Consider the following 13,950-nt stretch of genomic DNA (forward strand, 5'->3'; position numbering starts at 1 on the left):
GAACCAAATAGTCCAAGATCTTCCATAATTAAAATTACCTTTGCCATAATTAGGTGTTAAAAGAAAGAATTGTGGTGATATTTGACGGTGAAAACAACGTATGTATAACATCTGCAAAAGTGTTTGTTGTACAATTAATTCTTGCAATGCTAAATGTTAGGATCAAATTTAATGCAGTCTGTTTCGGATGGAGGGCTTAATTAAAATAAATCATAAAGTATGTGAATGTGTACATAACTAGCATGTTGGCCAATCGATACTTGTGTATTATGAAATATTCTTTTATTTATGCAATTTATTTCTAATACACCATCAACATGAAGATATGACCGATACAGCATAGCGCAATGATAATTTATCACCAGATAAGATGCTCTATTTTATTAAATCCGGTGTCGTATTATCGACGTGAGTCGTGGCGCTTTTGGGTATGCATGATCTCTAAAGTTGGAAAAAATCCCTGAAACGTATTCAAATTTGTACCTTAAAATTACTTCAGAACGAATTATCTCAACCCGATTTCTATCAAAGTGTAATTCAAGAATACAGTAACTAGAATGTTCCGTACAAACCTTACAGCAACTGTCTCAACTGTCGAGCTCTGTAACCTTAATTGAAAGTATACCTTCAACTTGATAAAAACAATATTTGGACGAAAATTTAGGTGTCGTACTAGCAACTTGACTCTTAAATCTAACGAATGTTGGTACAAAACAGTATTTTTATTCGATGTAATCATTTTTCGACTGAAAATGCACAGCGTGCACACGGATTAAAACCGCAGTTCTTGTAGGAAGAAACTCAAAATCTTCATTTATGTACCAATAAAGAAAGTAACGCATGTAAGTTTTCCACATTTTTCATAGAACAATTGCTTGAAACAACTTTTTGAAGAAAAAGAAAGTTATTGATGACGATTCCCATGTTCATCGGCTGTTTCTGCTAATTTGTTTGCTTTGTTTTTATTTTCTGTGTGTATCCTACACGTTTTACTTTTGTAAATACGTTTTGTTACTTTTTGTTTGGTGCTGGCTTGTTGAGTATTTTTTAACTGTTTTCTTTTGAGCTTTGGAGGAACTTGTAAATGGGATTTGATCACGTAGAATTTCCAAATAAATAAATAAATAAATAAATAAATAAATAAATAAATAAATAAATAAATAAATAAATAAATAAATAAATAAATAAATAGCCTGCTTAAACTGATGTCTATTTTTATGTTTTTATAGTAACTGATAAACTGCTCCAAAATTTGTCTCCATGGTAACTAAATGAAAACTAGCCTAAACGCAGTGTTGCTTTTGGTACAATTAAGTGGGAACTGGCTACAGATATGGTATAGTACTGGTGACTGATATAGGTAATCTGAGAATTTGTAGGAGCTTCTTTCTACTTGGATCGTCTGTGGGGTTGAAGTCGAACAATTGTTAAATCTTCCTTTGCTAGAAAAGACAAGCTATCGAGATCAATGTATCAGAGATAGCATAGGAGTTAACAGGTGAATACGTCACATATTCATTGTTTAAATCACGAACTGTCATTGCTTTAATAAATGGAAATGTTTGTCAACCAAAGTATATTGCCATTAGAAAAACATTTCTATGTACACAGGCGATTTGAATTGTGGAAAAGTAATTTGTGCTGGGAATGCAGACAAAAACTACCGCCACACCCAACATGAAACTGCAATAAAATCAAGCAGATAGTGCACGGGGTGTAGGTTTATTGGCCTATTTATAAGTAAGTGTAATCTTCTCCATAATTGCACAAAGATATTACTAGGGCCATGGATAACAAATAGAAATAGAAATTTAAAAGAATAGCCGTATGAATATTGGAAAGGCTACTCAAAAAGAAATAAATTGACATCTTAAACAATCCAAACATTTTGTATACAATCGTTTGACCTGTTCATTATTCTTGTTGATAGCTTTTCGTGGCCGATCGCCGACTTACGCTAGGAAAGTTGAGTGGAAGAAATAGATATCAATTGTTGGTTGTTGGTGCAACAATTCACCGAAGAATACAAACACGGAAAGTCAAAACGCCCTGCCTGATCTCTATGCCCAGTACAAAGATGCCAGTTAACTTGTGAAGTGTATCATCTCGGGAATGCTCGTAGAATCGGAAGCAATAATCGGCATAATTTGATAATTCATCGAGGGAGGGGGCTTAAAAGATAAAAAAACTATAATTTCCAAACGTTATTCAGATTTTACAAGGGACTTGTTGTTTACGAGTCAGTTTTATTGTACCGATGAGGTTATATACCCTGGATTGATAGCTCTGCTTGTGGACAGAATTGTCCCCGAGACTGTCTTTCGCCCAGTTTAAGCGATGTATTCATTGCTTCGCTTCGATAAAGTTTGTGTGTGCGATGTGTGATAGTGAGCGTACGTGCGTGAGTGCTCCACGAACTCTACAACGTGTGGAGCGGTCGCAGTCAGAAAAAATGTAACAACTTAGCCGGTTATTGAACCACTCTTTTTAGAGTGGGGATTTAGCCGAGCGGTTCTCTCTGTTGCCTCTCTGCTAGGCGACTGATGCCGTATGTTGTGATGTTCGAACCCGAGTGAAAACTAGCCGTATATTATATAGGTTTATAAGGGGTTGATACATTTAGCTTGGTTATTAGTATCACAAATTACTCTGGATGTCACATATGTTTGCTCAGTACTTCGCGACAGATTTTAACCCATACCAAAGATCAAACGCTATCGACGATTTTTACTGCTGGCAATAGTCCGAATACACGTCAACGTCGATATTTGAGAGAGGCCTGATATGCCGTTTATGTTTGTATCGAATTGTCCTATGCAGAATGTTAAAAACTTTGACTGTCAATAATGTTTTATCTTATTTTTGGTTACACAACGACCGAAGTTGTGTGATAATGAATTTCAGTAGATCACAAGAACTAAAAAGGAACTAAAATACAAAGAATACCGTTCGCGAACAATTAAAATGTTCAAAACTGCACGTACAACTTAAGAATTTATTGTTTAATCGTCCTAAGCTGAAGTAATGCTAAAATTCTCGACACAGTTGCAAATCAGTAACGTTTATATAGTAATTGCGCCAGCTTGCCTATACACTCCATATGCCCCTACTTTTACGTGTACCCATGGTCCATTGGTAGTGCGCAGTTAGTGTGGCCTGAACGATAAATATTTGACAAATATTGAATTGGTATGACCAAAAGTTCTCGGATGTGCCGACAAAAGAAGTGGAATCATCCAAGTAGCATATAAGGGCGCTAAACAAGCCAGGAAGCATCAACATTGGCATGGCATGGATTACTTTATTCCTGTGTCCCTTTGCGCGTTCATTTAGCCAATATTTAATAAATATATAAAATAACACAATGAAGGCCGGTCATGGAATATAATTTTTTTACTAAAACAAATTGTCAACAAAGTATAAGCGAAATTCAGGAAGATGTAAGTCGTAAAGCAGGTATAATTGTTCTCATCACGTCAAATAGCAACGGACAGGGTTCCAAACCATGTGAAGTAAAATACTTCAAGCTATATATGGCCCCACTTGTGGGTAAAAAGTGTTTCCGTGATATGACCCTGTCATGATGTAATCTCGTTTCAGAAATCAACAATACTCCGCCATGGATCATCTGGGCTAGAAGACAGAAGAAACGGCAGGGGGTCCAGTGATGACGCAACCACAATCAACCGCTCAGGTAAGGGACAAAGCACTAGATTGTAATAATAAGAATCAATACTTGGATTTATAAGCTTATGCATTAGGAGTTTAAAATTTGTTCAGACTTCATGAGAGAAAACTGATATTCTCTTGGAATTACAAACTTCGTTTTCACACGCATCAAAAGAATTTGAACACGATTGGAACTAATTTGGGATAATTGGATGGTGAAGTAATGTCGATTTCATCTACAAATGTAATCTCATCTGCTTTTCTTTTTACGTTACACGCTTGTTTTTATGAGTACTTTGCAATATTGCAACATTCAGCTATACGGCACCTAACACTTTTGAGAAATTTGAAAAATATGAAAATCCAATTATCCCAAATTAGTTCCAATCGTGTTTTGCCTTAAAGCTACGGTTGAGGTTGTTTGTTTGTTTGTTTTGTTTCTTGTTTTCTTTCTTCAGGATTCTTGTCCCGATTTGCTCCGAGTTAGACCTCTAGATTTTACATCTATCCGAAGCAATGCTGAAATAAAACATTGGCATTTGCATGTGGACGCAAGATGCCCTTTCAAACGTGTTTCGTGAGAACATGTCCTGCTTCACAGTACCGAAAAATTGAAATAAGGCCCGGCAAATCGCGACCGCTGTTTTTCTACCATGTAGACAATGATACATGCATGTTGATAGTATATATACACGGACCCCTGTACTTTTGCTAGATGGTCAAATAATGTTCTATACATGTGAGTACAGACTTTCGTGTAATTAGTAATCGTAAATGAGATCATCCCGTTTCCAGAAATTGTCATCGAATTCCCTTCCTTTGAATGAGATATAATATTCTTAGTGAAAGGGAATACATAGATCCACATTTCGTTTTATCGAAACTTTTGCCTGTACACCAATGCACATGGATTGCAAAGTATCCCATCGACTATGAGTGACATCTTGTAACCTTGCATGGCATGTAAGATATATTGATGGAATATGCATGGTTATGTTATGTTCATCATATCACGCTACTAGTGGCCGGACTATGCTTCCCCATGTTGTGTGCACTTGAAGGTAAGTCATACTCGTCAAAGAAGGCGACTTTTTTAGACATTTCCTAATGCAATAAAATCACCCTTAAGGAATGTAGCAAGCCAAGGGATATCAAGGATAATGGATTGCCACCTTAAGAAGTTGTTTTCTAGGCTTCCACAGCAACCGCAATATTTAAAATAAAGACCAGAACTTAAAAAACCATTCATCATACTCAAACTTATTCGGCGGTGCCCTGCTAACGTCTACTTCAACACACTATTTACAAATTCTGACCGGTTTAAATAGCGCTTTCTCTTGATAGAAAGATGCAGCGACCAAAATCCAGACCCTAGCGGTGCTCTTAATCGACACGCTGCTTGGTCTTCACCTTGAAACTTGAAAGTCATGCAACCAAACAAAAGACTTCAGTGGAAAACTAGAAAGCCACACAAATTCTGTCACGTCTTCCCAGGGCAAAGAGATTGACACAGCTGAGTGTTACTTCTGAATTAAGTATTGTTTATCTAACTTTGGGTCAAAGGGCAGGGAGCAGAAGTACAGCCAATTTTATTAAGCCATTGTAAATGATAATATATAGCGAAGTACTTGGTGAGTTCGACATATTATATTGGACCATAGCCGGGCCTTTGGTAGGCGATCGCGATCACAGGGTCATAAAGCATTATTAGACATAACAGAGGTGTAAGAAATTAATAAATTTATGATGAAGAATATTGTTGATAAAATTAATATTTTCGCCATTGTGTATACTTACAGAACAACCCTACTGCATTCGAATCCTGAATGATGATCAATATTTTGACAAAATCTACGCAGTTGCTGTACAGACTGTTAGAGATGGTCTATAGTTATAGCTGAAGCATTGCACAGTAATGTGCAGTTACAGTACTGCCGGCAGTCTCTCTAAGCAGTAAATATAAGGAAGGGGACCGACTGTGAGTGTAAGTATACAATCATTACACTTTTGTTTTGATATATAACGCCTTATGACCCTGTGACAGTGATCATATTCCTTCAAATCCCGTCAAGATGTCAGTGCAAACCATGGTAAATAATATATTTATTTTTCTGTCTTTAGGAGTAAACGAACCAAAATGACACTATCATAGACATTATTTGTTCCGTGGGACAAATTCATTTTGGCATAACCTTCCAAAACTAGGTTGAAAAAACTAATTACAAATTCTATGACAGCGCAATTTATCATGTACAATATGTTATACTACATTGTTGACATATGATTCCAGTCCGGATCAAGAGTCTGTGTCGCCAAATAATACTTTTGGAAAACATATACATAGGCTATGTTGACTCGGACAATTTGAACACAAAGCGTTGCGTAGATATAGGACATTCTATTTCAAAAACAGAACAAAAGTCACTGACAGTATGCATAAGTTATGGCTGATAGCGCTTTATGGGCAGTCCACATTTTAAAGTGCGAAGTCGACTAAGAGTATGCATCTTCAACCCTCCTCACCTATCCCCGTTTAGTTCCATGCGCATTGACCCACGATCCATTTCAATAAAATATTAAATTATGACTTCGATGTATTTGCTCATCTACAAATCAGTGACACATGTGCCATTTATAGTATAAATACAAGAATGATAAATTAGTTAGTTACTGTTGACGAACTAAACATAATGGCACATCTTCAATTTCAACTTTGACCCGCAACTTGTCACTTTGAATACTCACCTTTGAAACAAACAACTCAATATCGACGGCTCTATAGGTCTACCTCTGTCCTCTACTAACCGTTTATGTTCTTACTCCCGACGGGTCAAAGTATTGAGTGTATCTACTTCAAGAGCCATCTATGCGTTTTGAAGCCTTCTTCTCACGTCATATCTGCACAAATCACAACTGTATGTGTGTACGATAGCGCATAGCGTCCCGCTTTCAGAGAAGTTACAAATCTTGTCAGTTACATGTCTGTCTGTGTAATCTGACTCTATCTCTCTGCTTGTCTGTTGTTTATCTGTCTGCCAGTGTCCGTCTGCCAACCCCCTCCCCCCCTCCCCCCCCCCCCTCTCTCTCTCTCTCTCTCTCTCTCTCTCTCTCTCTCTCTCTCTCTCCATTTCAGCTTACTCTTTTATGTTCACTGGCTGACCCTTCTGTACATTTATAAGTGTCTTTCCAACAGAACGCGTTAGTCAAAGTGCAGGTTGATAACAGTGTTGGCGTCGCGCATATGGTGAGAATCTGTGTACATAGCGGTGACGCTTTTATTTTATCAGTTGTTTTTATTTGAATTATGATTCCTATGATTGATTAGAATCAGCATATCAGTAACAGTAGCGAAAAAAATCCAGTGTAAACACATATCTATACTGGGCTCCTATAGATGAATTATTGCTCATAATTTAATCATAGCAATCGCAATCAATTAATATAATGACGTTTTCCCTTGGAAACAACTTTACGACAAAAAGACAACATAGCATGCCATATTTGTAAGAAAACCGGTGGAATCAAAACATCACTGTCACGAACAAGAGCAATGGAGTTAGTTTTGTATGATTTGAGTTGACTGTTTAAAATAAGGCAAAGAGGCCATGCAAGTCTTATCTTTACAACGATGACATTTTCACCGACAGCTATAAAAATACCACAGGACGCAGGACGGGACAGGTAGATCTTGTCAGAAACAATCTAACTGTGACTGTAACCTATTTTTTTCTGCCTTCAAATATTTGATACACTTGTAGTAGGAGGAGTATTATTTCACTTTATCACTTTTCTTTACTAAAGGTGCAAAGCATTTAAAAATATGTACTTCTCTACTTTTCGACAACAGCAATAGTACAATATTTTCTACTGGCTCTCCTAAACCTCACGACCTACCAATTTGTCTTTTTACATACATATCTTCGAAAACACTGTGCAAAGTAAGAAGACGGTGATAAATACACAGTGCAGGAATTTCTATGCGTTGGCATGAAAGACTAAATACATTTAGGTGTGGGCTACAGAAAAAAAGGTTAAAGTTCAGACCTTGAAAATTTTATAACAAAAACCGGTCCTATCATGATAAATATGAACTATATTGAGGAGTGGGAAGTGGGAATTATTGATAAACTTGGACTGTCATTAAAACTCTTGAATGTTAAAAAGTCATCCACTAACATCATTACCATATAATTATGATAAAAGTCTCTGTATTGCTTCTATTTTTTATTTATTGCCGTCGTGGTATAAACCGGCGCCAATTGCGCAGACAACACTCTTTCAAGCCTGTGCGTCAGACCAACCACTTTTCATCTCATTTACATATTTATAAGGCTGATTTTCGCATTTTTTGCACACCGTTGTCGTCCAGCTTCGGAGAGAGACGAAGTTCTACACAAAGCAACCTTCTCGGGTGTAGAAAGGAATTTCTTTTCATTAGAAGTATTCTAGTTTCGGCTTGGATCGTCCGTGCGTGGTGTTGAAGTCCAAGAAGTGTTAAATCGTCAGGTCATAGAAGAGACGAGCTATCCAGGTCAATATATCAGAGATACCATTTGAGCTTACAGGTGAGCAATTCACGATTACCTTTTTAAAATAATGTTACCGTCATTGCTTTTATGAATGAAAAAGTGTTTCTACCAAAGTGTATTGCCGTTAGACACACATTTCTAGTTACACGGACGATTTGAATTGTGGAAGTAAGTTTGTGCTGGGAATGCAGGCCAAAAATACCGCCACACCCAACATAAAACCGCAATAAAAATTACACACATAGTGCATAGAATAAAAATTACATACATAGTGCATAGAACTTATGTAAGTTTATTGGCCGATTAACGCATCATAAGTAAGTTTAATTTTGTCCATAAGCACACGCAGATGTACCTACGGCCATGGAGTACAAAAAGAAACATACAATTATTCGAAAGACTATTCGAAACGAGATAAATGGACACTTTAAACAATCCAAACATTTTTTATGCAATCGTTTGGTGTGAGTATTCTTGTTGATTCCTGTCGCCGGCTTACGATAGGAAAGTTGCGCGAAAGAAGTAGATATTAATGGTTGGTTATCGTTTGTGCAACAATTCGCCGAAGAATACAAAAAGGGAAAGTCAAAACACCCGCCCTGATCTCCATGCCGAGTTCGAAGATGCCAATGGACTTTTGAAGGCGTACCATCTCGCAGAATCAGAGAAGCAATCGGCATGCCTGCATAATTCATCACTTGTGTTAAAAACGATAATTTATAAACGTCATTCAGGTTTTACAAGGGACTTTTTTATGAATCAGTTTTATTGTACCGATGAGGTTAAAGGTTTATAAGGGGTTGATACATTTAGCTTGGTTATTCACAAATTACTATGGGTGTCACATATAGTTTGCTCAATACAGATTTAGCCAATACCAAAGATCAAACACTGGGGACGATTATCCCTGCTGGCAATAGTCCAAAGACACGTCAACGTCAATATTTGAGAAATGGATGATATGCCGTTTATGTTTGTGTCGAATTGTCTTGTGCAGAATGTTCAAAACTTGACTGCCAATAATGCTTCATCTCATTTATGGTCACACAATGATCAAAGTTGTGTGATAATGAATTTCAATAAGATTACAAGAACTGAAAGGGAAGTTCATACAAATAACACCTCTAGCGAACTTTTAAAATGTTTAAAACTGCACGTATGACGTAAAGGATTGATTACTTAAAGGGACATTATTTTTATCTTTTGACCTTATATTGTTGCAAACGAGAAGTTGATAATGTTGTTCGACTTGTTGAAAGATGTCTATAGAACGGTCGACCATAGACAACTTCCACCCCGTTTGCGTACACTGTATAGAAAAACCTTGGGTCAGAAGTTAATGGTGGGCTACCGTTGACCTGCGATCAGACCACACTGCTAACTGTATCTGGGCCGCTGTAAGCATCCGAGCACAGGGGGCACGTGCTTGTTGTTTATTTGTGTCTGTTTGTTTGTTTGTTTGTGTGTATGTTTGTGTTTGTTTAGTTGTTATTTTTAATAAAATAACAGCGAAAAGCTGTTTTGTTAATATTTGTCAATAAAGAGCAGGTCAACGGTAGCCCACCATTAACTTCTGACCCACGGTTTTTCTATACAGTGTACGCAAACGGGGTGGAAGTTGTCTATGGTCGACCGTTCTATAGACATCTTTCAACAAGTCGAACAACATAATCAATTTCTCGTTTGCAACAATATAAGGTCAAAAGATATAAATAATGTCCCTTTAAGTAATCAAACAAACAAACAAATAAATAAATAAACTGCTCTTTATTGATAAATATTAACAAAACAGCTTTTCGCTGTTAAATTATGAAAAATAAATAGATAAACAAACACAAACAACACACACACAAACATACACACAAACAAACAGACACAAATAAACAACAAGCACGTGTCCCCTGTGGTTTTAGTTTTACCATTGACCCAGTTGCGTTTATGGTTTTATTTGTTTCACAGTCCGTGTCATCGATACTAAAATCAAACTCACAAGCAAATGCCCTGTTTATTTCACTATTTGACAGTAGTTTGTGAGACGTGCATTTGTTTATGCGCCGTGAGCTCATCGATATGCATTGTGCTGAAGTTACTGTGTAGGTGACGGTCGCTCAGCGTTCTAGCTGTACTTTGATAGTTGACGTATGCGTAGTAATATTGGTCACGTGCTGGGGTTCAATAATGGCGGCTGGTTCAAATCGCGCGGACGCCCTTACCAACATTGAACCTTGCCGTAAAGAGCAAGAAGGTGGTTTTACATATCCTTGAAGCCGTCCATAGTCACAATTTAGGTCTCCTATTGATTTGACCGGGGATTTCAGTCATCGAAAAAATGAAAAAAAAAATGAAAAGATACAAATAATGTCCCTTTAACAACCCTACGCTGAAGTAAAATGTCCAAAATTCTCGACACAGTTGCAAATCAGTAACCTCTTTTTGTTTTTATATGTAAGTAAGTTATTGCGCCAGCTTGCCTATAAAGTTCATATTCCCCTGGTTTACTACGTACATATATGGTTATCAGTTAGTGCGCTGTTAGTGTTGATAAATGATAAATATAAATATTTGACTGATAAATACTTGACAAATATTGAAGAGGCGTAACCAAATTTCCCCGGATGTGCCGACGAAAGGAGTGGAATTAACCAAGCTGAAGATGGGGGCGCTAAAGAAGCCAAGAAGCATCATGCATTGGCTTGAATTACTTACTTGCCCGTGGCGTGAGCACTTAGCCAATATTTGATAAATATATAAAAAATAACACAATCAAGGCCAGGCCAGGATTATTATTTTGTTAAAACTAATTGCAAACAAAGTAGCTTGTTCTGTATTGCTTAATCACAGAAAATTCAAAAAAGTGTAAGCCGTAAGGCAGGGCGAGTCGTTCTCATGACGTCAGGCACAGTAAAATACTTCAAGCTTTATTTAGCGTCACTTGTTGGTCAAAAGTGAATGTTTCCGTGATATGATGCTGTCATGATCATGTAATCTCGTTTCAGAAATCAACAATAAACCGCAATGGATCATCTGGGCTATTACAAGACAGAAGAAACGGCAGGGGGTCCAGTGATGACGCAGCCACAATCTACCACTCAGGTCAGGGACAAAGCATATGATTCATTCTTGTCTTTGTAATATTAGTGGTGAGAAACAGAACTTGCACTTCTGGAGAGAAAACTGATAATCTCTTGAAGTTACAAAGTGTTCAAACGCATTAAAATGATTTGACTTAAAGCTACGGTTGAGGTTGTTTGTTTCTTGTTTTCTTCGGCGCCGCGCCTGTGGAGTGAGATATAACGCAGCTTGATTCTGGTAATTATGACTCTACCCATGTGATACTGCCAACTTTGTTTTCAATATAATCAGAAACATGTATTTCAGATACCAAGCAGCAGTGAAAAAAACATGAAGATATCGAAGCAGTCAAAGATATATATGACTAAGAACAACCCTTAACCATTGACCGCACTCGACATTTGTGGAAATGGTTATAGTGTTGTGTGATACGAAATAGCAGTGCCTGACCAATGTGTGAAAGTGAACGCAAACAAATGTGAATTTGATGATCCCTCAATTTCATCTCAACTTTCGAGCTCTGTCCTTAACTTATTTCAACTCTTCTTTTCTCACTAGAATGTGGTGGTGGTCACACAAAGCCCTGGCCAGGTGGTTATTCCACCCGGACATTGGACGACGGACTTGTGTGGATGCTTTGAAGACATCACCAGTTGTATGTATACAGAGAGAGAGAGAGAGAGAGAGAGAGAGAGAGAGAGAGAGAGGAGAGAGAGAGAGGAGAGAGAGAGAGAGACGGGGCAGGCAGGTGGACAGACAGGCAGACATGTAACTGACATGATTTATGAAGTATACATGTGACTTCTCTGAAGAGAGAGTGTGTCAACCTTCAACACCTAAAATGTACCGTGTACCTCTGTTTCCAGGTTTGGCGGCGTTCTTCTGTCTCCCATGCTACAGATGTTACCTAGCCGACAAGATGAACGAACACTGCTGTATGCCACTATGCCTTACAGCCGGCGCTGATCTTATGGTTCTCAGGATGAAGATGAGAACAATGAAGAATATTCCGGTGAGTACCATCAGATATGCAAATTGTAATGACAATTGCAAATGTCAAAGCAATATCTTGTCTATATTGAAACTTTTCCTGGCAACTTCGCCAGTATTTTTCCAGGATTGGAAGTACCCTCGTTGTAACAAAATGCATTGCAGCCGAAATTTTGCGCCACAGAATGCTAGAAAGAGTTCAGTTGTAGAAATTAGTGGCAATGCATTTGGTAATAGGGAGGCGAAAGCTTTCAATTCGGTACGGTTGTGTGCAATATATCACTGATTTTCTTTGACGATTTTTACCGTAGGGTGGCGCCATCAGCGACTGCTGTGCTGTGACCTGGTGTACGTGTTGTGTCGCCGCTCAGTTATCACGAGAGTGGGACAACTCCTACATGAACCGACAATAGTAACGGTCTGCAAGTTAGCACCCAGTACCAATATAACCTTAGACTGACATTCTGTCCCGTATACAATCTTACAGATAAATAATTTTAGTTTTTGTATATGCTGGTATGCGTTACTAGAACAGTAATGACTAAAGTTCAGAATTTACCCGAGTTCAACAAACTATTGACGCAATTCATATTCAGGAACTGTTAATGTTTTTATGCAATAATGACAGGGGAATGTCGTGACAGTTACAAGTACTAGGGCGAATATACCGGTGACATAACCAAAAGTGAACTTAAATCTATGTTTTATCAGTTCTGTAAGTCAATAAATTCATGTGAAAACCAGCTTATGTGTAATTCCCTTCTGCACCGTGACTTCTGTAATAGTTCAACAGTTAAAATCTAAACAAAGTTTTCACTCATGCGAAAGAGCGTCACGAGTGCCCGTGAATGTCCCTTTGATTTTCCTACGGGAGTTTATGTTCATCACTTGACGTATTGTTGGGACAGCGATTTTTTTAGGTTTCGCAATTTTGATATTTAAATGCGAGAATGGTTCTTTTCCACAATGTTTTATGCTGTGTATTAATCCTCACTCCTACATCATAAACATACACTATCTGCTTATCGCAAGGACTGTTACTTAGCGAAGTGTTTCAAATCCAGATTATTAACCCAGTTTTCATTTCCGAGGCACCAAAGTGTGGAATGCCTTATCTACAGAAATCAAACAAATATTTACCTGCCAATAACTATATCAGAAGCAATCTTTCCTTCTAGCCTTTCTCTCACGTATATTTTTTCACATTTTTTATTATCTGAGCTCCGATTAAACTTGATCACTCAACAAATAAATAGATATATAAGTAAATAAAATGAATAATAAAACAATATGGCATTTGATTTTTGCTTGAACGAGTATGTCTTTTATGTTTTTCCCCTTTTATATGTATGATACATTTTCCTGGAAATGTTTTGGCCTGTATTTGACCGCCCTGAAACCCTGAAAAAATGCATCTTTAACAATAAAAATATTTTGGAAAAAATTCCTGCCGACCTACCTACCCTGTTTTTTAAATCCATGTTATGGGAACAACACAATTTATTTTTCGCGGGGGTGGGGGAGGGGGGCTAATCTCGCGCTGGCTTTGTGTACGAATGGAACGTTTGCTGATAACAACGCGCGTAGTAACTAGAATGTTCTACTCCGGAATAAAAAAGACGCGATGCGTACGCCGTTCTACATACTCAGTACGCCCAAATAATCACGTGATGCCGGTACAAACAAACCC

General features: G+C 37.6%; 1 protein-coding gene across 1 annotated transcript; it reads left to right on the plus strand.

The window, feature by feature from the left end:
* Nucleotides 1-7,997: 7,997 nt before the first annotated feature.
* LOC139144856 (placenta-specific gene 8 protein-like) lies at nucleotides 7,998-13,561 on the plus strand. The gene is made up of 5 exons (XM_070715659.1): nucleotides 7,998-8,234; nucleotides 11,195-11,291; nucleotides 11,829-11,925; nucleotides 12,137-12,282; nucleotides 12,572-13,561. The coding sequence occupies exons 2-5, from the start codon at nucleotides 11,214-11,216 to the stop codon at nucleotides 12,671-12,673; spliced, it is 423 nt and encodes a 140-aa protein (XP_070571760.1). The 5' UTR covers nucleotides 7,998-8,234; nucleotides 11,195-11,213; the 3' UTR covers nucleotides 12,674-13,561.
* Nucleotides 13,562-13,950: the final 389 nt, after the last annotated feature.

Source organism: Ptychodera flava, chromosome 12, assembly GCF_041260155.1.
Source record: "Ptychodera flava strain L36383 chromosome 12, AS_Pfla_20210202, whole genome shotgun sequence".
NCBI classification, from domain to species: Eukaryota; Metazoa; Hemichordata; class Enteropneusta; family Ptychoderidae; genus Ptychodera; species Ptychodera flava.